Source organism: Opisthocomus hoazin, chromosome 12, assembly GCF_030867145.1.
Source record: "Opisthocomus hoazin isolate bOpiHoa1 chromosome 12, bOpiHoa1.hap1, whole genome shotgun sequence".
Classification (NCBI taxonomy): Eukaryota; Metazoa; Chordata; class Aves; order Opisthocomiformes; family Opisthocomidae; genus Opisthocomus; species Opisthocomus hoazin.
In genome coordinates, this window is record NC_134425.1 from 15,994,594 (window position 1) to 16,020,089 (window position 25,496).

At 51.7% G+C, this 25,496-nt stretch overlaps 1 protein-coding gene across 3 annotated transcripts in view; it reads right to left on the bottom strand.

Annotated features, from left to right (window-relative positions):
• PSKH1 (protein serine kinase H1) overlaps window positions 1-22,845 on the bottom strand; it is a 37,305-nt gene extending 14,460 nt beyond the window's left edge. Inside the window, exons 1-3 of one of the 3 annotated variants that reach the window (XM_075434258.1) lie at window positions 22,798-22,845; window positions 20,570-20,732; window positions 17,969-19,000 (exon numbers count right to left, since the gene is read on the bottom strand). In XM_075434258.1, coding sequence (XP_075290373.1) covers window positions 17,969-18,913 — 945 coding nt within the window. In that variant the 5' untranslated portion in view covers window positions 18,914-19,000; window positions 20,570-20,732; window positions 22,798-22,845. The other 2 variants (XM_075434259.1, XM_075434260.1) reach the window with 2 other exon arrangements.
• Window positions 22,846-25,496: the final 2,651 nt, after the last annotated feature.

The following is a 25,496-nucleotide window of genomic DNA, read 5'->3' on the forward strand; positions in this document are numbered from 1 at the left end:
CAAGGGGCAACAGGGAGAAGCTGCATCTTGGAAGGTTCCTATCAGGAAATAAAAATAAAAACCCTTGAAGCCTTTCAAGACTCAGGAGGACAAAGTCACAGCCAACCTGATCTAGTACTGGCAACGGTCCCACTTCAAGCTGGATGGGATCAGAGACCTCCAAAGGTCTCTCGTAACCAAGGTTTCTATGATTTCAGCGCGTCTCCTCCCTGTCCCCAGCCAGCACTGTCCTGCCCCCTCCACGGCAGCAGCACATCCCTCCACCCTACAGGCACCACCGTCCAGGCTCCATCCCGCACGCTTAACAGGGTCCCGTGTGCCATGAACGGTTCCGAAACACACACCGGCTGATCAGCTCTCCAGATTAATTTGGACTGATCTCTAATTACCTTTCCTGCAGCAAGCATGTGGATTTAGTTCTCTCTCCTGGTGAGCCACTGACTTTATAACATTCATAGAAACTTCAGGTCTTTGAATTCTCCACATCTCTCAAACTGGGCTGAGACTGACCTTCGAAGTTAAGTAGTTAATTGTGAGAGACTGGAAGACAGATAGCATAGTTCCACAAACTTTACTTCCTCAGGAAATCAGGGTAAAAATAGGGATGCAATGGATGCCCAGGGATCATCCAGTCCATCCCAAAGTCCCGCGAGGATCCACCACAAATGCATCATTCCTGACAGACGACTGCCTGACTTGCTCTTCCAGACACCTTCAGCAATCCTCTGGGTAAATTTTTTTTTTTTTAGGAGCGGGAGACACTAGTAAAGTGTTCTACAAGGTCTAACGTGAATCTTTCTAAGTGCAATTTAAGGCTCCTATTTGCCATCATTTGGAAAAGATATTACCCCTTTTCCTCCTTGAAGCAGCCTCATGCATATTTGCAAACTGCTATGACAACACCTTCTTTAGGCCAAACAGTCAAAAATGTTTCAGTCTTCCAGAGACTGTGGTTTTTTGACTCATGATGGGTTTCGCTGATCTTCTGTCGAGTCTCTCAGCTTGGCCCGTGGTGTTTCTGCAGTCCACCGCCCCGAAGCGCCACAGCGTCAGCTCGGCACTCCGTACCAGCCACGAAACGCAGTGCAGCTGCACGTTGTGCTGCTTCTTTTCTCTTTTCAGTGGTGCCCAGTGACAGGACAAGGGGCAATGGGCACAAACTGAAGCAGAGGAAGTTCCAGCTGAACACCAGGAAGAACTTTTTCACTCTGAGGGTGACGGAGCCCTGGCCCAGGCTGCCCAGGGAGGTTGTGGAGTCTCCTTCTCTGGAGATATTCCAGACCCGCCTGGACGCGGTGCTGTGCAGCCTGCTCTGGGTGACCCTGCTTCGCCAGGGGGTTGGACTGGGTGACCCACAGAGGTGCCTGCCAACCCCAAACATTCTGTGATTCTCTTTTTCTCTTCATACACCCCAGTACGTCTGGCTCTTTCTGCAAGCGTCATAGTGCTGTCTCCCATCACAGTCTGCGATTCATGAGCAGATCCTTTTCTGAGAAGCCAACACCTACTAACCTTCTGTTCCTCACCTGTATTTGTGCACTAACATACACTTATTTTTTAAAAATTTGCACCTGCTGTTGAATGGCTCAAATTTGTCCAAGCCGTCTGGAATCCAATGCGCTTTGCAGCCCTTCCAGTTCAATGTCACCTGCAAATACACTGAACATGCCTCCCCTTCCCTCACCTGGTTGGCCAATAAACCCCCAAATGTCACCGGACCTTTGGCAATTTCTAGAGAACCACGCTCACTACGTATTCTGCCTTACTGATAAGCCACCGGTCAAGTAAATGCCAATTTTAACACCCATGGGTTTGGGGAAACACAAGATTTGGTCCCCGTGCTCTCCCTGCTTCGCCTGTGGCAGATTTTGAAAGCGCTGTACAGCACTATCTGCCTGCCCGCTTCTGCCCCCAGAAAGACTGGAGAACATTCTTTTCCTAGCTTCTAGACAGAGAAGTTTTGCTCAGCACGAAGGGCAGACGAGGACAAAATGATGCGTGGCAGTAAGAGGAGAAGCATAGCTTTTCCTAGCATCAAGCCCCGCTCCCACAGTACTTCTCGCCCATTGACACAGAACGTATCAGCTGAGCCAGAGGACGTGTGAGGCAACGCCGCTTGCCCAAAGCCCACGAGAGGAGAAGGCTCCCTGCTTCCAGAAGACGAGGAACATTTCAAATCCTGCCTCTCCTGTGCCTGCAGACGTAGGTAATTCACCATCTCTGTCTGCTAAGTCCAGTTATCACACTTATTCCTTGGACTTAGCCACAGCGACCATCCGGGAGCTCCACGTGCCTGGCACGCGTTCAGTGCACACCGAAGTTTTCCAGAGCAAGGCCATCAGTGCTACAGTGCATTCCCAAACAGGGATTTTTCAGAGACCACGGAACACTTCCATGAAAGAGCTAAAAAGATGCCTCCAACGTCAGATCCATCCTTGCCAAGCCTCCAGGCCAAATAGGGGAGGTACAGGAACTCCTACAAATTCTGGAAGATGAATATGCCATGCAATGATTTCACATTCTCACCCAAAAGCCAAGCTAATTTTCTGTAATTTTCAAAATCATCCTCTTGAGCAAAAACGTAGCTTAAGAACGTCACCGAAAATTCCTCAAGCTCGTAAAGATAAAAGAAAATTAAAAACAATACAGATGACTAAGCGAAAAGATGCAAGAAACTAACTCAGGCATTCCTATGAGGGTCTGATACAACAATACGTAAAGTCTTCCGAGTCATCCCAGCTATAACAAGAAACCTTTCCTGTGTCTGAGCTACATAATCATTGTCAAAGTGATCAGACTGTGAAAGAATCCTGTAGAAATTATTCTTCAGACACAAAGGTAGGAAACACGCAAACACTTTATTTCCCAGACAGCTCGATTCTCCCTTTCGTTAGGAAATCAAACTCTGTGGTTGATCACCCACAAGCACCCGAAGCGCTGGGTGCGTTGGGTGTGCAGGGTGCCTCGCGCTGATGGGAGCTCACGAGCCGCAGACACATGGCCACACCAGCGGCTCGGCGTACGCTGCACAAACAGCGGGCATCCCTCAACAGCCCCTGCCAGAACGTTCTGCCTCGCCTCGCCTTGTCCGCGCGGCGCCCGTTTCGCCGCTCAACACTAATCTGGTGCATTAGTGAAAGCTCAGTTTCCAGGAAAATCCATAAAAGCATCCACTTAAATAACAAATGTATTGGAAAACATGCCTGGGATTTCTGTCTCGGCACTCACTCGAGGCAGCGGGAGGGCGAAGCAGCAGGGTGGCGAGAGCGGAGAGAGCGGAGCAGCCAGCCCTGAAGCTCCTGCTCCAAACCAGGGGCCTCGAGATGCCCCGCTGCTGGCTTCAGCCACCCCTTCCAGCTCAGAACACCCAGACGAGCTTCCCTGTGTCCACCAGCCTGACAGCTTCAGCTGCTATCTTGTCAGATTTAGGGATTTCGGGGATTAAGGGACTACCAAGAAAAACTCCAGGCTTCGGAAGCATCTGTTTAGCCATCCAGCTCAGCACCAATAGAAGCTCCCCAAAAGAGTTTTCGCAGATGAGATCTTCACTATCTGAAATCAAAACCTTGCCCTCCTACTCATGCCACGCCTGCTGGTTAACTCCTCCTTTGTCTCATCCCAGGGCAGGAGCACACTGCAACTGCTGGGCAGGCCCCAAATGCCAACCAGAGGGAATCTGAGACACCTTTCAGTGGCAGATTGTTCCAAATACACCAGGTCTAACAGCCTCTCCCCGAGGCAGGGTCAATTACCGGCCACAAAATGACTTGCAGCAAGGTGCACGTTCACAATCCTTTGCAGAGCTCAGTTTTACCAAATAAAACTAGCTGTACACCCGCAGCGGGGACCGCAGCTGGAGCTACGGCCAGGTGCCAGCTCTCCAGGACCTCAAAGCCTGCTGCTCAGTCCTGGGGCTCAGATGGCAGCTGGCAAGGTGCTGTAGTTTCCTCCAGAGTGCCACACATTTACAGCACCCACCTGAAACCTCATTTTAACAGTGTTTTACTGGTGCCAGGCAGGGCTCCCTCCGCCTCCAGAGTCACGCTGCTGTTCTGGTTTTGTACATCCATACAAACTCCTGGAGCCATACCACCCTCAGGTCTTCGGCAGACCAGGTCCAGCAGATCCAGCTGAAGCAGTGTAAGAGGTTACCCCTCTCTACTCACCCTAGGATTTGTCATAAGCTCCCACCTGTGTCCACGATGAGTGCTTGCACCCTGCTCAAGCCCACAGAATCATAGAATGGTTTGGGTTGGGAGGGACCTTCAGAGGCCATCTAGCCCAACACCCCTGCAGCGAGCAGGGACATCTTCAGCTAGACCAGGCCGCCCAGAGCGCCGTCCAACCTGGACTTGAATGTTTCCAGGGGTGGGGCCTCCACTACCTCTCTGGGCAACCTGTGCCAGTGTTTCACCACCCTCATGGTAAAAAATTTCTTCCTTATATCTAGACTAAATCTCCTCTCCCTTAGCTTACAGCCATTACTCTGTGTCCTCTCCAACTCCAGGAGCAGCTGAACTGCAGACACAGCTTTGCCCAGGAGCACAGCTTGCTGCCCCAAGGTGATGATGCCCAGCCAAGCTCAGGGGAGGAGAGCTGCTGTGTTCAGAACGGGCCAGGTTTGCAGAGACCACCGCTCCAAGCCCACAGAGCTCCAGTCAGCAGTTACTCTTCCTCCCTCCCACGGTCTCGTAGCAAACTCCACTCTGCTGCCGCGTTCCCTGGTGGAAGTACGAGGTGGCAGCAAGGCGCTACCAATGCTCCTGCATCCTCACTGCAACGCTCACCAGCCTACGTGAAACGCTGCATTCAGATGAGCTGGCAAGGTCAAGCACAAACCGGCCTCCCAGCGAGCTGTTTCTTGCAGATCACAGCTCCTTCCATCGCAGAATTAACGTATATTCTCACTCACTGAACCCTGGTCCTAAGCAAACGAGCAAGCAGCAGTGTGTCTTGCCACCCAAAATACACCTCCGCTAAGGTATCAGAAGAACACCACATCTGAGCCACAGGTAGGATCAAATTAGCTGAAGGTGAAAAAGGAAACTGCTCGGCCTAGTTTTAGGGAACTGCAAAGGAATCAAAGACATCAACGGCAGCTGACAGTTAAAATCCTCTCTGTTAATAATGCATACTCTGCACAGAGGCAGCTTAATATTCCTTTTCCACCCTACTGATGTCCCTTTATCCCTACATCCCTATTTCTGCAGAAATACTATTCCATAACAGGGTTTTATAGGGCCCAGCGATGTGAGAATGAAAATATAATACATCAAATCACAGCACTGTCACAAGTCCTTTTCCCTCGGATGTGGTTCCTGTCTTCCTCCATCCTTACAATAATTGTGTACCACTTCGCCAACCCCAGTCACTCACCCAAAAATCTTCAGCAAAATGGTCTGCTGCTGCCCTTCACCCCACCTTGAAAACCCGCAGGTGCCACCAGTATGGAGAGCAGCCCTAGGGACAAGGGGCTGCAAATGAAATCGCTGGCAAAAACCACATTCCTCCACTCCACGGAAAGTCACTCCCTCCTTTCTTTGCTTCGAGGGGCTCCAAGGCTTAGACAGGGTTTCCACCCTGGGCTCCTCCACTTGAAACACCTCAATAAATCCGAGCATCCCAGCACAAACCAGCCAAGCATGGGGTGTCTCCACCTCCTTGTTTCAACAGACGCTGCCAGCCGCAGAAACTGCACACCCACACCAAGGGAAAGCCCAGCAGCTCACCCGCCACGAGGCACCAGCTCCGAAAATTGACTGACCTCACGATACGCACGGTCCTGTGAAATACAAACTCTCAACGGAGTGTCGCAGACTGTGGCTGCATGGAAATGAGAGACGTATGCAGAGGAAGATCACCCCTGCCCTAGGATTTGGAGTTACCTTCACAGCTGAGCTGCCACACAAGTTGAAGTACATAGTAAAAAGGCAAAAGGAATGGTTTAATGAAAGGTCCCTCCAACACACCAATTCCACTGGAGGAAACAGCCTTCAAGAAAACCTCAAGAAGCAGCCAAAGCAAAGGGGAATTGGTTTGTAAATGTGTACATTGGTTTCAAAGCCCCTTTACTGGCAAAGCTGCTTCTTTACTTACAAATAAAGTGTTTTCCAATGCGGCACGCTCAAGTTTTGCGGGAGCGTGGTCACCGGTACATGCAGGAGGCTGGAGGATTTTCCAGGTTTTTACTGAGCTTATCGTGTTTCGGAGGCCCTAAGACGTCTGCTCCTGCAGCAGGAGAGGTCTGGACAAACACTTCAGCTCCCAGCTACGTACGGAACCACACAAACCCACCTCGACTCCCACCCCCTAAGCCGGGGCATTAAAGAAAAGAAAGAGCAGAAGCTGAGAGAAGTGCCTGTCTGCGGCTGGCCGGGGTGTTTTGTGCCAGGCCAGGAGAGGCACGCTTTCATCCCGCTCAAGTGCTTCAGCTCTTCAAAGCAGAGCACAGCGCCCTTTTCAACAGAGAGCCAGCTGACTGCATCTCGCCAACACTCTTGTCGCTCACCTTAAAAACCACTGCCTTCTCACTGCCATATGAAATGCAGAAGCACATTCCTCTGTAAATTGACTTTTTTTCCCCTCTTTTTCCAGGCAAAGGGCTCAGCAATTTATATAAAAAACAATTCTTCCTTACTTTGAAACAAATCTCTAATTTTTAGAAAAAAATGCATGCATTTCTCTAACAGCAAGACTATTGTAAAACACTTCTACCATCTAACGCGGTTCACAAGAAAAAAGCAGAGCAGCTGCTTTAAGTAAAAAACTCTTTCTTCCCCCCAAGAAGGCTAAAATGTCATCCCAGAGACCTGTATGCTCATGCAAAGTACCACCATAAATGTGGTTTAAAACCTTCCCTGCATCTGCTCCGTCCCTGCTTTCCCTGTTACGCAATACATTTCAACACCTCGGGACACTCAGACTCCAGGGAGGATGGCCACTGTGCTGGTCTGACACCTCTCCTCTCTTCCTGCAAGAAGATCAGGGGCCGAGGTGAGGACTGCGTCTTGCAAAAGCCTCTAACGGGTCCAAAGACCGACTGGCACAGCCAGGGAGGGCAACACCGTTGGTCGGTGCAACCGGCCAGGGTCCCCGGGAGCACGGGGTCCCAGGGAGCACGGGGTTCCGCTGCACCCCCCTAAGCCAACGGAGAAGCTCCAGAAGAAGCAGGTGGCTTTGCAGGGATCACCTGGCAGAGCAAAGGGCAGCACAGGACACCACGAAAAGGCAAATCTTCAACAAACAGCAGACAGAAACTCACTTTCCTGGCCTCTCGCCGATCCATGACTATCTCCTGCACTAAAAACCCCGAAGGACCGACGGAACATTAGAGGGCAGTGGTGCTTCTCTGCTCCTGGCAATTTTTTTTCGATCTGCTTTGAAAATCTGCCAGAAGACATCCTCTAGTCCAAATTCAGGGAAGCCAGGCTGCCTCACTGCCCGTCTTAACCAGGAGATGTACTGGGGGAAATCCCCAGCGGGAGAGTTCTCCCCCTTTCAAGGCACTTGCTGCCCTATAACCAATTTCATTACTGTGTAACCTATTACACAAAGCTTTATGATATATAACAAAGCTACAGTTACAAACAGCAGGAGAAAACTTCTACAGATTTCTGGGGCAAAGCAAGTATCAAACAGAAAATACAGCTAATACATGAGAAACGTTCGGTTTTTTTCACAAATTGATTTTTTTTCCAAAAATCACAGGACGTTAGGGGCTGGAAGGGACCTCTGTGGGTCATCTAGTCCAACCCCCCTGCCGAAGCAGGGTCACCCAGAGCAGGCTGCACAGCACCGCGTCCAGGTGGGTCTGGAATATCTCCAGAGAAGGAGACTCCACAACCTCCCTGGGCAGCCTGGGCCAGGGCTCCGTCACCCTCAGAGGGAAGAAGTTCTTCCTGGTGTTCAGCTGGAACTTCCTCTGCTTCAGTTTGTGCCTGTTGCCCCTTGTCCTGTCGCAGGGCATCACTGAAAAGAGTTTGGTCCCATCCTCCTGACACCCACCCTGCAGATATTTGTAGGCATTTCTAAGGTCCCCTCTCAGCCTTCTCTTCTCCAAGCTGAACAAGCCCAGCTCCCTCAGCCTTTCCTCGTAGGAGAGATGCTCCAGTCCCCTCCTCATCCTTGTAGCCCTCCGCTGGACTCTCCCAGTAGCTCCTCATCTTTCTTGAACTGGGGAGCCCAGAACTGGACACAGCGCTCCAGATGGGGCCTCACCAGGGCAGAGCAGAAGGGGAGGAGAACCTCCCTCGACCTGCTGCCCACACTCAGTGCATCCCAGGATCCCATTGGCCTTCTGGGCAACCAGGGCATGCTGCTGGCTCATGGCCAGCTTGTCTTCTACCAGGACACCCAGGTCCCTCCCTGCAGAGCTGCTCTCCAGCAGGTCCGCCCCAGCCTGTACTGGTGTATGGGGTTGCTCCTCCCCAGGTGCAGGACCCTGCACTTGCCCTCGTTGAACTTCATCAGGCTCAATGATTTTCCAAATTTTCCAAATTTTTCCAAATTTTCTCTTTTTAAAGTGGCTATGCTTTTTGTCATCAAAACAACAAGAGATGGATTGTTTTTTTTAATTACATAGGCACATGTAATGAATTCTAAGTGACCAGAAGTGCAGACGCACAGCACTGGCAGCCAGCCAGTTGAGGATCACACCTGTTGCAGCATCAATGCAAAACTTACTGTTCTCTAAAAAGCCACATCCAAAATTTGAGAACGTTTGTGCTCTGCTGACTGAACTCTTCTGCAAAGCGACAGGAATTGTGGAGAGACGTTTTCTGTGATATGCAAGTACAATGTTTTTCCTCTCCTACACGAAATTAGTTTCCACACTAAAATACAAGTATGCAAAAATCGGAAGTTGGGCTGTTTTTTCTCCTGTAGATCTCTGCCACTACATACTTCCATCTGCAGCTTTTAGGGGAAGGAGGTTACCAAGAGCAATTGCTGTTTCTTTTTACTGGTTGTGCCTTTTATCGAACAAGTTTGTTATTCGATAGGAAATCCAACCACGGTCCTCCTAATGCAATGTCTGGCTGGTCCCTTCGGAGAGGGACAGGTGACGCAGTAACCAGTTCCTGCCCGAGTCAGAATCCTGTGCTCAAGCTCTACCCCAGTCTCTCTCAGGAGGCTGAATAAATGCAGGAAATTAACATTAAAACTGACAAGACTGTCACCCGTGTCCTCTGCGACACCTCGCAAGGGATTTGAGGGCCTACTAGCCCTCTGCAGCCTGTCAACAAGCCTCCACAACGAGGACAATCACAGGAATACTTGGGAAGCGCTCTGCAGACACACCGAGGTACCCGGGGTCGGACCTCATCCCGTAAGCACGCAGCAGCTGATTTGAAATGGCTTTTTGTATTTTTATCTCACTGCCTGCCAGGTTGCGCCCGACAGCACAGGCTAACAGGTCGCTAACATACTGCCAGCACTCTTCGTTCTTCTGGCTTCTGTGACCACCTGCCGGGAGAAAAAAGCCGCCTGGGGAGAAAGCATTTCATTTCTTTACTCACATGGACAGAGTTAAGTCTCATGGGAACACCATCCACACTACGCCACTCATCTACTAGGGTAACTTGGTTTTCTTGTAATTAAGCGAGCTCTTCCAGCCCGAATCTACCCACAGCTACCGGCAGAGTTTATTCACTGCCTGCATTTAACTCCGTGCTTTCAACTCCATGCTAGGGTAGATGATCATCAAGTTGCTGAATGCTCAAGGAGGGAAAAAAGAAAGGCTACGCACACACAATCTGCACATTCAGCCTCTCCTTTGGTTCTGCTCTGAAGCCATTTGAGCTGCAAATCTCTCTTCACCATTGGAATTTTTAGTGTTTGCTTCTTGGTTGCTTTTGACCAAGATTTGGAGGAGTTGTTGACATGCAGGAGGGCAGGGCCGCCATCCAGAAGAACCTCAGCTAGCTGGAGAAACGGGACGGGATCTAACTGCATCTGCCAGTGCTGCCAGGGCAGCTACAGCGAGGCTGACACCAGACCAGGTGCCTTGGAGATGCTCAGTGGAAAGGCAAGCGGGGACTGTCAAGCTGCAACCAGGTAAAATCTGTCTGGATGTAAAGAAAAAGCACGGTTTCCACGAGACTGGGGCAGCCCCAGGACCGGCTGGAATGGTGCTGACATCTCCATCCTTGGAAACTCTCAAAGCCTCAGTGAACAAGGTACTAAGGAACATCATCTAGCTCTACATTTAGCCCTGCTCTGAACAGGGGTTTGGACCAGAGCCTTCCTGAGGTCACTTCGTGCCCAAATCTTCCTGTAATGTTACGTTCAGCAGTACGTACTGCAACCCTGTACTGCAGGATGCCCGACAAACCGTTTGTTGATGCTGTCTGGACCGGCGCTCATCAGCGAGTTGCAAAATAAAAAGCAGAACCATGTCATGAATGACCTCAATTTCTTCATAAAGTAATCACCAATAATAGCATCTAGATTTAGAAATAGGTGCTCTTTATTTGACCTGACATAACTTCACAAAGTGACATCACTACAAAAAGTATTAAAAAATCGTTACTTACAATATTTCTATGTGCATCTTCGTTATTTTTCCATACTGCGACCACTTGAAGCCCATGTATATAAACAAGTTTGCAGACTCGCTGGTTATCCAGGCTGACAGACCCCAGCACTCCCTTTCCGCACCACGATCCTTGCCAGCAAGCACCCACAGCCCAGGTGAAGCCAGCTTGCAAAGGAGCCTAGGGAGCAAGCGCAGGTAACCCAGACAGATGGAGGAGAAGAAGTCTGGGTGGATGTGGCCAAAGAAACCAGCTACACAAGAAGTGTGCAGCAGAGATCTGCCTGTGTGACAGCAGAGCCAGAATGCACGTGTTGAGTCCGGAGAAAGGGATGTTGCAAAGGCTCAAACTTCAAATGATCGCCTGGCTGAAGGGTTTGCTGTTCAGACAGAGAGAAAAGGCCAGCTTTTCAATGAAGAAAGAGCAAGCCTTAGAATCTGACTTTGGTGAAGACCTACAGGACTCCTTGGTCTGAAGGGGACATGTTTCTGAACACACCTCCACATGCACGGCTCTCCTGTTTCTGAAGCTACAGTAGGGTTTACATCCCGCATGCAGTCAGCAGGGAAAGGCACTGCACGCCCACGGGATCAGAGAGAACCACTCCAACGCTTAGACAGGGGCCTCCAGCAGCCATCCCCAAAACTGCTGTCACCCTTCCACGTCGGACAGGAGAAGCAGCAGGGCAAGTATGGGAAGACAGCATCTTGGGATGTTGTCGGGAGCGCAAAGGAAATAAGTAAACAACACCTTAAACAGCAAAACCAGCTGGCAAGGGGAGCTGCCAAACAACGAAGCCATCCTACCAAGGGCACCAGGGAGCAAGCCAGCCAGGCGACTAGGCAGGTTCTGCGTTCACGCTTCAAATCCCAATGAGTCACTGAGCAGAGACGGGCAGAGCCGCAAGCAGAGCACGATTCATGCTACATTTTTCTCTATAGATGTATACTGTAACAACAGACTCCTTTGTCCCAAGGGAATAACAAAACCCCACAACAACTGTGCAGGAGAAGGGGAAGTTAAAATAATTTTACCATCTGCAAAATGCACTTTTTATTACTACTTAGTCTGTCTCGATTGCCTGCTTTTTTACCCGCCTACAGGGAATTCCAGCACTGGGTCGTAATTAAAGAGTTCCACAACACTTCCATTTAGTGGGAAACATTTACCCTCCTCCCTTTTGACATGTCTAGCCTTTCCAAAGGAGCGTCACACAGCAAGCAGAAGTAGCCCGTGGGAGTCGATAAACCTTGGGATTGGTTTCCAACTGTCGGACTCAGTGGAACTTACGCTGCCTTCGAAGCACAAGCCAAAAGGCACGAGACGCGCGGTACCTGCTCCATCGACGGCCGATGGGACTGCTGACCTGGTCAGCCCCGTGTGGCGTCTCCAACATCAGCCAACAGCAAATACAGAGAGAGCGCCCAAGAAAACAGTCCCTATGTCGCAATTAACACTCTCAAGCCTCAAAAATTTCTGGCTTAGGGACCTCTTTATCCATACTTGTGACTTTCTAATGTCATTCTTTCCACTGATTTGTCTTCCATGAATTCGTCCTGTTGCTCTTTGAACTCAGGCAGACTTCTAAGGTCCACAGTCCTCGTTCTCAGCATCTGAAGAACTATGCATCATCAGCGACTGCGCAGCTTCTTTATCAAACTTTGTCCTGATTGCTTTCAGACAGAAGCGAGCAGATCTTTCAAACCGTTTTTTCCTTCCCCATGGAACTGACCACGTATTTCACCCATGTGCTTATCTTCAGCAAATTGCTGATCCGTGCAAAGGCCCCTGTCACATTACAGCTGCAAAGTTCCTTCAAGAGCCTTCAGTGAGGAACTTCATTAAACACCCCTGGAAAATTTAAGCAAGCCACACAGAACCAGACCATCTCTCCGCATGGCTGCCAAGTGCCTGACAGAGTTCGTAGAGACGTGTAATGCCCAACATCCTTCAGATATCAAACATGTCTTGCCTTGTGTTACACTTACCAATGTATTCACCAGCACCATCATTTAGAACTAGCTTTTTGGTTTTAAACTGATTGAGAGATGTTTCCACTAGATGAAGAGGCACCCGCCAGCCTCACCCCCGGTGAGCACACCTCCGAAAGCCGCTTCCGTTTGATGAACAGGAAAACGGACCACAAGGGGAAAGGATCTGCCCAGATCAGATACCAAAACCAGAACAATCCCTAGCTCAGTCTCCCAATTTATCCACAAGATATATGATCCTCCTCTTCTTCCAACAAGTTTCCCAGGTGTGTAAAGTGACATAAAAGTATCAGCAGTGACGAGAAGGACAAGCTTTGAAACAGAACCAGAGCAAGCCCGTCTTAGCAGGATAATGATGGTCTGACGTTCATTTCTGCACTTTCACATTCAAAGGAAAGGGTGAATGGAATTACAGCTTTGTTCCTCAGACAACTTTGTAAGCTACAAAGCGATCCCCAGAAATCAGTTTTATCCCCAAGATTTCAATTAAATATTGCCAAATTTTCTTTCCAGCGAGTTCTGACAAAACAAGCAGAAGAGAATGACTTTGTAGCAGGCTACATCAAATGCAGTCTCAATAACCCGTGTAACCTTTACTCGGAGATGCTCAGCAAAAAAGCATGCCAAGTTACAAAGCCAGCTTTTCTTCTTCCCTCACCCTACCCACTACTCCAAGCAGCTCAGAAAGTACAGAAGGAGACACAAGAGATAATCAGAGCCATGACGCCAGCTATACCTAAATAAACCATTATGGGAGCCCTCTCCTATCGATTCGCTAACAGCCTCTTCAAACAGGCCTCGCGCTCCAGGAACAGGAGAGCGGTGGTAAGAGGGTCCCGGTCAGAAAGCAACTACATTAGTTGGACATGAGCTCACTTGTTTTTCAAGAGGATGGAGCTGCTTCTCAGGTCAGCATGCATCTTGGCTTTTATTCCGCTCTCAGTACGGCTTTGTCCTCTCTGACCAGGTTTTGAGGACAGACCTTTCAAAAAGTGGGACCCAGCACTGATGCTCAGCAAGCTCACAGCTCTGCTGCTGCGTGACATGGTATGGCAACACCGCTCGGGAGGCGGCTCCCTCCCGCCCTGCCGAAACTCGTCTAAGCCCCACAGCTCAGGCTGCCAGCTCAGGTCACTTGGCCTCACAGGCTTCTTTTAACATTTCCTTTTCCATTGCACATCTTCGAAGTTCACGTTATGGAGGGAAAAAGCAGCTGTTCCCACGAAATCTCTGCTCCTGCACCTATCCCAGGCTGACATTTCTGCACGCAGTCAACTATTCTGCTCATTCTTGTTCCAAATAAACCAGGACATACAGCTCCTGCCATTTCCATTAGTCTAATGAACTTAACAGCCTCATTTCTGACATCTTCCAACCTCTTCCAGTGTTAACACAAAAAAAGAAGAGCAATTTTCTACACCAGAAATTTGGAAGCGCTTAAAGTCCAGAAGATGGCTTTAAGAAAGCTGGCAAGATTGTGGGAAACGTGCCAGACACCTCTAAATCTCTGGCTCACTTTGTTTCCACCTAGAATTTATTCACAAAGCAGGCATTCCGTTACTGCATCTCCTGCTGATACCTGACTACTGTCAAACACACCTGCAGTTTAGGGCTATAGGCTTAATTACACTGGTAAACTAAAGCATCCACTCTCCCTGGCTTTGGAAGAACAGAAAGCATCTGGACAAGGTATAGAGGCTACTGGCTGACACACCTTTGCTTTCCAAGCAGTAAAACGTTTACAGCTTCCCAAACCAACCACTCCTGTCACCCACAGTATCCATAACAGCCTCCTAAAGCGTATCATTTGCGATGGGGTGACACTTCCAATGCTTCAGGCTTGTGCACTGGCACTCTCAAAACACACAGTCTAAGGCTCCTCTGAAGCACACGTGCTGCCTCTGGGTACATGAGCCACAAGCACCCAGCGGCCCTCGTCGCGATGAAGTCACAAAATATCTCAAAACAATTCAGTTCGGGCACAAGCACCAGAGGATGTCAAATTAAATTATCCCAGGGAATGCTCAAAACGGTTGCTCTCTACTCCCTCTCCCTTTTCTGCCTACAGCTGGACTGAGTTTGGGCAGAGGCTCCCCTCAAACTTGTCTTTTTTTTAGAGGAAGGGCCCTAGTCCGTTCCCTTGTTCTTTGGATGGAAGCCAGCCCACACCTTTGATTATTCACACTGTCCTTCTTCATACGCCTTCCAAGTCTAGGTTGTGGGGTTTTTTTCAGGAGGAAGCAGAACTGCACTCAACATTCAAGCGCAGGAGGATGATGGGCACAGCACAGCAAGGACACCAGCAATAGTTAACACTAATTCCAAATATCAGTTGGGTTTTGATCACAAGTATCAAGATGATGTTTAGCAGTGTTTAACCTCAGATTGTTGCTTCTGATGGGCAAGCACCACCTCCTGGGTCCACCATCATTTACAGCAAATTCCAACTGTGCATCCTCCCATGAGACCAGTTCAGGTTTGTCCACACCAAACCTCAGCCCATTTATCACGTGGTCTCTCCATGCTCCCCACATCATGCCTTGGCTTTAACCTCCGTGGCTCAGTATCATCAGCGCCACTTACCGGGTGTCAAACCTGCATCCCACCACCTCCTTCTAAGACTCCAGAAGTACCACATTTCACAGTAACAGGCAGAACCTGTCCTGAGGAGCATGCTAAACTTTAGCCAAAAATTGGCAAAAAGGTAAAAATAGCAAGTGACAAAGTTGAATGACAGTCACAAAATCCAATGTCACTAAACACAGGCTCACGCACTGAGGGGTGGAGACACTGAGGGAACGCACCAAATCACATGTACACCATGACATCCCCAAACCAGCTACTAACAAAAGGTTTCCTGAGCGGAGTCACAGCAGACCACTCTCATCAGCAGCAGCCAAATAAATGCTCAGAGGTGTCAAAGAAACAAATACAGTGCCAGAAACCCTACGGGCAGAAGCAGTGAGCAACCAGAGACACCTTTCTGTGCCACCACACAAAGCCACAGCGCTCACACATCGTCCTGTCTCAAAAGTCACAAGCAGCCTAGGGAAGGGTAACAGCAAAAATCAGATCTATGGAATATATCCCACAGGAGGCATGAAACGCAGATGGATCTTCAGCATCAAAAAAAAAACAACAACAAGGCTCTAAAGAAGTATAAAGATAACTGACAGGTGGACATGGAAAAGTTGCTCACCAGTTTCTGAAGTAAAGGGGGTTAAGGAGACGTACATAGAAACACCAGTTAAATGAGCAGAGGCAAATAAAAACTAAGAGAAGGGAACACCTTTTCCATGTGTTTTTTAAATAATATATGAACTCTTTATCACAGAATATTACAGAGGCTAAGAATAGAAACAGCTCCCCAAAGGGAAGCAGCAAATTCAGAGTCAGTGGCCTTGCTGGCCTTCTGGCACCTCGAGGCATGGGGCCCACAGAACTAGGGAACCAAAATAAAAGGGAAAACTTGCACCAAGAAAAACCCCAAACACCCACCATGCTGGTTCCTCACAACACAAGAACTGGAAGGAGAGGAGAAAAATGAACGGCCAAGACGAACATAACAGTGTGAGCTAAAAAAGACCAAACCTGAGTTTAGCCAAGGAATCCAGCAAGCTCTCAAATCTGCTGTCCAGAGGCCAACACCCAGGCTGAGCCAAGCTGGCACCCACCCCACTGCTTGAATGGGAAACTACGAGGAGCTGCATGCACTTGGAGTGACTTCTGCCAGGCAACAAACGTCAGAGTAAACCGGCTTCACATGAGGAAACTACTCCAGCATCTCCGCTGGTTCTGGCTATAAGGTAAGCCAGGTAACAAGGACATTGCCTTCCCCTGCAGACGTCACACACGGCTGGTAACTGATCTCCTGCACGAGGATAACCCAGTTGCAACTGGTTAACACATCGTATTAATGCAGCAAATTAACAGAAGCAGCAAAGGCTGCCGAAGTCAGCTGCAGCTCGGAGTCCAAGGAAGCCGTCGATAGAATCCTTTCAGCAAGCAACACAGCCAGTACTGCGGTTTCTGAAGGCAGTAACACACCCGGTCCAGAAAGCGCCCGATTTGAGAGTTTAGGACTCCTCCCTTTTGTGCCTCCTCTGCATACCAGGGACCTTCTGAGGAGCGCTCATGGGAAGATCTAACAAGATCCACACACCCGTCAAATCTGGGCTCTCCTCAGTGGCCTCTTATGCAAATGCCAATATTCTTCCGTTTCATTTAACCTGGATATTCTGTTTATTAACACAAGCTGCCCTGACAGCTTTAAAGTATGAAAGACTTACTGACACCTCTGAAACACATCCGGAGAGAGATTTATTTTTTTTAAACAAAAATCCTAAAGCAGCTTAGTATGTTTAAAAACGTTAGACTCCTTCCACCCATCACCAAAACGCCAGCGTACCTGTCATACCTAAAAACACGAGAACAATCATTAACTTTCTCTGTTTTTTTGACAGTTATTTTACTGTTATTTTAGAATCGGAAGCTTAGCCACTCAGTAACACTTTCCCAGTGGGCTTCATCTCACAAAACCATGGCATTCAGGAAGCTAAACACTCTCTTATTAAAAAGGAAGTTAGAAAAGCTTCATTTTTCAGTATTGCCAGTGAGGGATATAGGCAGAAACGCCACTTGCGAATTTGGATAGCCCCATCTGTACAGGCGTGATTCTTAGTGAGGTTACGTCTGCCCCTGGCAGCTGTGCTGGCAGAGGAGCCGCCTGGTAATCGAGCTCTCCCACCCCGACCAGAAGCAAGTCAGCAAGAGCTGTGCCAGCCTGGCAGCCGGCCGTTCTGCAGAGCAATGGGACTCTGGGAGGGCAGGGACACCCATCGTCTGCCTGAAACCTATCCCCCAAGGTTCCTCTTTCCATCGCTATCTAAAAAAACCCTATCCTTGATTCCTCAATTTTGGCACGAACTAAGCTCAGGAGACAACGCAGATCGGTTTCAGAAGTGCTCCCATCTCCAGATCTAAGCAGCAAGCGCCCCTTTGTCTGCCACAACCTTGCCTTTCAGCAAAGGTATTTTTCTGACCACACTTGGATTTGTATCAGAAATCAGACTAGCTATGTCCACACTACACAGCAAGCACTCGCCCTGGCACGAGTTCCAATGGTGAAGTGCCAAACAGCAGCTGACCACGGCTGAGGTCTCCCCAGGTAGCAATCCACAAGCATCCCAGCTCTGTTCTACAGGAAGAGACCTCCTCTTTCTTTGCACACCCCTCTTAAAAGAGCTCACTGTGCTGATATGGAAGCAGTTTTAAAAGCAAACAGGAAAGGATTTTAAAAGCCAGAATCACAGATTTTATTTTTTTTTTAAACCCTGGTAACGTTACCACCCTGCACACGACAGCCAGCTTCTGGCCATCACAAAAACCCACCTAGGGAGAGCTTCTTCCTTGACTTCCCCTCCCCATCACTCCCGCCACACTCACCTCGCCTGAGTAACTGTATTTTCCTTTCAGGATCTGCCGATACAAGCGGGTGCGGTTGTCATCTTCGAAGGGCATGGTGCCACTCAGGAGAATGTAGGAGATGACGCCCAGTGCCCACATGTCCACAGAGTTCGTGTACGGCTTCCTGACCAGCACCTCGGGAGCAATGTACTCCGGGGTCCCACACGTGGTTTTCATCAGGCAGTCATCGCCCTTCTTCCGAGCACTCGCCAGCCCGAAGTCCGTAATCATGATTTTGGAATCTGTTCCTGGGTGGTAGTACAGCAGATTCTCAGGTTTTAGGTCCCGGTGCGTGATACCCAGCGTGTGCAAGTACTTCACCCCGTCCAACACCATCTGCAGCACACGTGTCGCGTCTCTCTCGGTGAAGGAACCCTTGGCGATGATTCGATCGAACAGTTCTCCCCCAGTCGCCAGCTCCATCACCATGTACACACGGTCCTGGGTCTCAAACACCTCAATGAGCTGGATGATATTGGTGTGCCGAACCCGCCGTAGCACGCTAAGCTCCGACTCGCACACTTCCCTCCCCTCCCGGTATTTGGTCTCTATCATCTTGATCGCGTAGGGCTGCTTGGTGGCCTTGTGCTCCACCCGTACAACGCGGCTGAAACTCCCTCTCCCGATCAGAGCTTTAATGTCATATTTGGCTGTCACTCTGGGGTCAAACTTGGCGCGGTATTTAGCCACTTTGTTCTTGCGGGGTTCAGGCTGGTCCACGTGGGCAGGCAGGTGGGTCCCAGGACAGGGGTTGGCGTGACGCAGAGGAGAGGGAGAGCCGGCTTTGATGACAGCCCCACAGTCATCTCTGATGAAATGCTTGTACACGTCATTATGGCCTGTGTAAGGTTCGACTTTTTTAACCAGGTCCAGCTGCACATCTTTGGGGGGCTCGGGAAGGACTTTGCTTGTCCCACAGCCCATCACGGACTGGTCTTAATTCCCTGTCAAGGCATTTTCCCAGGGCAGCACCAGCAGCAACCACATCCGGGGCAATTCCTGCATCTGAACCTTAGGAAAAGAAGGAGAAGAAACAGACAAATAGGAATCAAGGTAGCCTTTTTTTTTTTTGCCCTCATTTGAAACTTTGCAATAGAGCCATGCTATCTCAGACTAAGAACCTGGGTTTTGCACAGTGCCTTCTGCTTTCATCACAAGCTAGTGAAGACCGTGCCTGTAACAAAAAAACAGCCATGGTCAGAAAAGATGTCCGCGGAAATTACACAGCACTTCTTTTTACTAACCAGCCAGATGTTCCCTGCTGAGCACTGAATCAGAGTCACAGGTGAGGGTGGAAGAGACCTCTGGAGGTCTTCTTGTCCAGTCCCAATTGCTTAATAAAAATCAAATTAAGGAAAGAGGTGACTATTTTCCATAATTTTGTTTAATCTGCTCAACTTTCTAAGACAGCAGCCACTCCAAATCTTATCATTTTGAAATTTCTCACTAGAATCACAGAATGGTTCAGGTTGGAAGGGACCTTAAAGATCATCTTGTTCCACCCCCTGCCATGGGCAGGGACCCCTTCCACCAGCCCAGGGTGCTCAAAGCCTCATCCAACCTGGCCTTGAACACTGCCAGGGAGGGGGCAGCCACAGCTTCTCTGGGCAGCCTGGGCCAGGGCCTCACAATCCGCAGAGTGAAGAATTTCTCCCTTATCTCTAATCTAAATCTGCCCTCTTTCAGCTTGAAGCCATCACCCCTTGTCCTATCACTCCATGCCCTTGTCACAGCCCCTCTCCAGCTCTCTTGCAGGTCCCTTCAGGCACTGGCAGCTGCTCTAAGGTCTCCCCACAGCCTTCTCTTCTCCAGGCTGAACAACCCCAGCTCTCCCAGCCTTTCCTCACAGCAGAGGGGTTCCAGCCCTCAGATCATTGCTGGGGCCTCCTCTGGCCCCGCTCCAACAGCTCCATGTCCTTCTTGTGCTGACGGCTCCAGAAAACTCCACAAAGTATCCCAGCAAATTGTTCATTCAGCAAATTTTCTTAATACTTCCTTTATGTTGAAGTTGTAACAGTGTCTTAAACCTCTCACCACTCCTGGGGATGAATGAAAGTGCACAGGAGGCAGGGAAGATGGAGACAGAGGCATGCTGGTTTGAAGATGCATTTTACCAGTTAACTCACTGCATCCCCTGCAAAAAGGGAGGCCTTACTTAACCAGCGCAGCGTCTGGCTAGCAAGTCCCTCATCCTCCGCACGCTTAGAAATCAAGGGGGGCTTTGACACCTTTTAACACCCCGACTCAGTTTTGCTTTATGTTACTTCTTCAGGTACCAAGCAGCACTTCTGTTTTCCCACACAGAGCTGGATGTAGGAAGTGGAATTTCTACCAGCTGTTCCAGATCAGGAGCTGCCGCTCACCACCCGATATTCCAACAGAACCAAGTCAGGCTTTAGGCACTGATTAAAGCAACACCACTGGCTAGGGGATGGTGAAACTGCCTGTACGCGTTCTGGCAGCTAGCTGAGCAGTTTTAGATTTCTACTCTTTGGCTCAGAGCCCATCACTACAGCACCTGGGCCTTCACAGAAGGCTACAGAAAAAGCATTAGCCTTGAAATGTAACCATACACCTTACCATCCACGAGCGTATCTTCGCTCATTCACCACCTCTCCACGCAACTATCCAGCACAAAGAGCAGAAAGGGAACGCTGGCTGGTCTTCCATCGGAAGAATTATGCAGAGAAACAAGAGGTGTTTTCGAGGGACACCCAGCAGCAGTTTAGACTCTACATCCAATCTGGAAAGAAAACAAGGCTTTAGGTAAGATTCCATTTTAAAATCAGACATTAAAGTAACTTCTCATGGAAGACCCCTTGGCAGAACCGCAAAGCGAAGCACACCAACCATGTGCAAACATGGCTACGCTCAGGTGCAAGCAGAAGAAATCAACAACTTCACTGACTTTCACCGAGGGCTGTCCCATAACTGAGTGTTCATTCAGATTAAAGTACCAAGACAAAAAACAAAATAATACTATAGCTGGTCCTGAATAACACCCCCACAGAGAGTTTTTCCCAGTGTTATTGCACCTTAAAGCATATCATCTTAACAGAGAAAGGGAATGAGAGCATCTGCAAACAGAGTAATTCCACACAGAGAAGGACTTGTGTAAAACATGTAAACGAAACCAATGAAAAGGACCAAACACGGAGCTTGAAAACATCGAAAATGTTGAAACATAAGCCCACTAACAACATTAACTGAGATCAGGCAATAACCAGCAGTATGTCAGCGGCCATTCCTTGTTCACATAAAGGTCTCAGTGAACCCTACAGAACCACAGAGCCGCACACTACAGCCAGCAATAAACTGCTTAACTCCACATCTGTGCAGGTGGAAATGGTCCTGTGCAACAACCACCAAGAGTCTGGGAGAAGGAACAAAGGCGTCCAAGAAACGAGGCACTACCAGCCCCCTCTGAGCAGGGGACCACAGACCAGGCAGGCACCGAACCGCCGGGGAGTGGGCGGCAGGTCTGTGCTGCAGTCACAGGCAGCGAGAAAGAACACGGCATTCACGCGTCCGTGCCTACCCGCCGCTCTCTGTCAGTGAACAGCACGCTGCGTCCAACGGCTCAGCGCAGTCACACTGCAGCTCGCGCCGATTCCAAAGCCGCCTCCAGCTCTCTGGAAATATCAGGGCCTGAATGGTTTCTGGCCCAGGGTGTCCCCATGGAGATGGGGCGGCAGCACCTGGCTGACCCACCCAAGGCCTAGCAGGCCTTCCACCACCAAATAAACACCTCACGACCTGAAGCTATTTAATCTCGCTTTTCTACGAGATGCCAGTAAGGAAATTCAGTGATAGCAGCTCCGAACTGCATAAGAAACACTCACATGCAGAATCCCAGCATGGTAGGGGCTGGAAGGGACCTCTGTGGGTCACCCAGTCCAACCCCCTGCCGAAGCAGGGTCACCCAGAGCAGGCTGCACAGCACCGCGTCCAGGTGGGTCTGGAATATCTCCAGAGAAGGAGACTCCACAACCTCCCTGGGCAGCCTGGGCCAGGGCTCCATCACCCTCAGAGGGAAGAAGTTCTTCCTCGTGTTCAGCTGGAACTTCCTCTGCTTCAGTTTGTGCCCATGGCCCCTTGTCCTGTCGCTGGGCACCACTGGAAAGAGTCTGGCCCCGTCCTCCTGACACCCACCCTGCAGATATTTATAAGCATTTCTAAGGTCCCCTCTCAGCCTTCTCTTCTCCAGGCTGAACAAGCCCAGCTCCCTCAGCCTTTCCTTGTAGGAGAGATGCTCCAGGCCCCTCCTCATCCTCGTAGCCCTCCGCTGGACCTTCAAACCCCACCAACGCCAACATAAGGAGGGAAAAAAGAACCTTTACCTTTAGTTTTACCAATAAACCTCAAACGTGTCCCTTACCACCCAGCACTGCCAGTCACCGGGCCGGCCGCGCGAGCCTCCGGTGGGCTTCTGCAGGGAAACCCGGGGCCGGGCACTGCCGGTCCCTCTGCCAGAGCCAGTCCAGACCCGGTGGGACCAACCGCGCTGCCCAGTACTCGGATTTGTTTGTCACAACTCAGCTCCAACAGCACTGCCCGCCCCCCCGCCGTCCTTTCTAGCGAGGGGACCCGGGGCAGGGCCGGTACCGGTAGCTCGTCCCGCCGGCTCGGCTTCAGGCCTGGGAAGCACCGCTGAGGGGACGCTCCGGGAGGCGGTCGGTGCTCCCTCCCCGGCCCGCCCGTACCCGCGTACCGAAGGGGGGCCGCAGCCGGGGACTGTCCGGCCCGGCCTGGCCCGGCCTGACGGAGCGGAGCAGGCAGCCCCGGGCGGCGGCGGGTCCCGCACTCACCTCGGCCGTTCCGGCCCACGGCTCGGCACCGCCTCCTGACGTCATCCGCCGGCGCCGAGGAGGCAGGTACAACGCGCCCTGCGATTGGAGGCGGAGGCGGAGGGCGGGCCAGCGGCCGGGCGGGGCGGAGAGGGGGCGGGGTTCTTCCTTCCAGCGCTCTACCGCCCCCTGTCGGGGCCGCCGGCAACTCCCGCCCCAGCGACCCGCCCCGCCCTCCGGGGTCCGCCCGGGCCCGGGCCCGCCCCAGCGCCCCGGGACCCCCCCAGCCCCACAAAGCCCCGGGAGACCCCAGCGACCCGGGACGCCCCCAGCGCTCTGGGACCCCCCAAGCCCCACAGATCTCGGGAGACCCCAGTACCCCAGGACCCCCCCATCGCCCCGGGACCCCTCAGTGCTCTGGGACACCCCCAGCCCCCTAGCGCCCCAGGATACCCCCGGCGTCCTGGTACCTCCCCAGTCCCACAGAGCTCAGGACCCCTCCAGGGCTCTGGGATCCCCCAGCCCCACGGAGCCCAGGACCCCCACAGAGCCCTGGGAACCCCCCCAGCCCCACAGAGCCCGGGGTTTGGGTGGAGAGGGGCCGTTTTCACACTCATGCCGTGCTTTCAAAACCAGCTGCTTTTGTTTTAATGCTCCTGGGCTCTTGGGCTCTCCGACCAGCCAATTAACGAGCGTGCACCTCTCCTCGTCAGCCTGGCTGCTCCGGATGATGGGTGGGTTTCCCTCGGGGACCCTCCATTACCCGCTTCCTCACGGCTTGGTTTCCTGGCCAGCTCACGAGCCCATCAAATGAAGCAGCCGTGGGCCCGTCGCTAATTGCCAGCAGGAGAACACCAAAGAGCCGACGCGCGTCCAGCTCTCGGGCCAGAACCATGGACTTCGGCGAACTTCAATCGGAGCGGCTCTTTCTTGTGCTCTTCACGCCGCAGGAGCGCTTGGGGACCCCCTGGAGAGCCAAGGGAACGTCACAGCGGGCGGCCGCGTCAAGCCGGCACGCTGCCCAGGGACGGGGCGGGACGGAGCCGCGGCTCACTGTGAGAAGTTTTTCGCGGCCAGGGGAAGGATCTTGCCGCTGGCGTTGGCGGCTGCAGGCTGCGACGCGCCCAGGAGGCTTGGAACCCTTCGCCCCGCTCTCAGTGGGCCGTGGTCGCCTTCTTTCTTGACCAACTTTCACCTGGTTCTGCCTCCTCCCTGCCGAAGCGTTGCTCTCTGAAGGGGGGAGCCTCACCTCTCGCCCCTGCGGAAGCCCCCTGCCAGCTCCGACCCCCAGCCCCGCAGCCTGCTCCCATTGAATCATGGAATCATTAAGGCTGGAAAAGACCTCCAAGATCACCAAGCCCAGCCGTCACCCCAACCCCACCACACCTGCTAAACCAGGTCCCAAAGTGCCACATCCACACGTTTTCTGAACCCTTCCAGGGATGGGGACTCCCTCACTGCCCTGGGCAGCCTGGGCCAACACCCAACCACTCTTCCAGTAAAGAAATTCTTCCTAACCTCCAATCTAAACCTCCCCTGATGCAACTTGAGACCATTTGCCCTCGTCCTATCGCTGGTTACTTGGGAGAACAGACCAACCCCCGCCTCACTACAGCCTCCTCTCAGGGAGCCATAAGAGAGCGATGAGGTCCCCCCTCAGCTTCCTCTTCTCCAGACTGAACAGCCCTCAGCCGCTCCTCACCAAACTTGTGCTCCAGACACCTCCCGACCCCCGTTGCCCTGCTCTGGACACACTCCAACCCCTCCATGTCTTTGAGGGTGGCCCCGCAGCCCGGCTGCTCCCTCCCAGGAGCCACCATCCCTCTGCAAGGACGGGTTCCCCTTAGGGCTGTGCATCTCCCACCAGCGGCTTCCTCACAGTTTCTCCTGCAGAAGCTGCTGAAGGCAGGCTGGGGCGATGTCGGGTCCTCAGAGAGGTGGCAAGTCCTCCCTCGCCGGGGACACACAGCTCCCCAGAAATGGACCTGAGCAGCCTCCAGCTCCAGGGCAAACCCTGCTGGGGGCTGGAGCTCGGACAAGAAGCCTCCAGAGCTCCCTTTGCATCCAACCCGCAGCGCTGCCATCTGAATCCAGACTCTCACAACGAGCTGCCATTTCCTAGGGAGTGATGGGGACGGCCAGCACCACCCCCGGCATCCCCCGGGACCTCCACGCTGCCTGGGGCATTGCTGCACACCCAGGGCACGGGGCAATGCGGGGAGCCCGGGGCGATGCGGGGAGCCCGGGGCGATGCTATGCCTGGCAACGGGAAGGTCGGGAAGGTCACAGGGCACAGTGGTGTCCCTCGTCTGCCGCTGAACGCGAGCGCAGTGAAGTGGGAAAGCGGGATTTGCCCCGAGCCCCATCCCAACCCCACGCAGCCGTGAGCCCGCGCATCAGCGACCACGCTGGGACAGAACTCAAGGTTGTCCCGGCAAGGCTGAGCAGAGGTCGGAGAGGGGGGATGTTCAATTAAAGCTGCTTAAAAAAGAAATCCAACTTTCCATATGCCTCTGGGGAGAGAAAATAAAAAAAAGCCCCAAAGCCGGGCACGGACAGGGTGCCAGGCTGGGGGCTGAGCACAGGCAGAGGTGACTCCGGCTCAGCTCATCCGCTGCGTCCGACCCGCGGGGGCTGAGCCCGCCTTTCGGCGTTGCCTTACGGAAAGCTGGACATTTGGCTCGGCAGAGATCCCCACGCGAGCTCAGACGGCGGCCAGC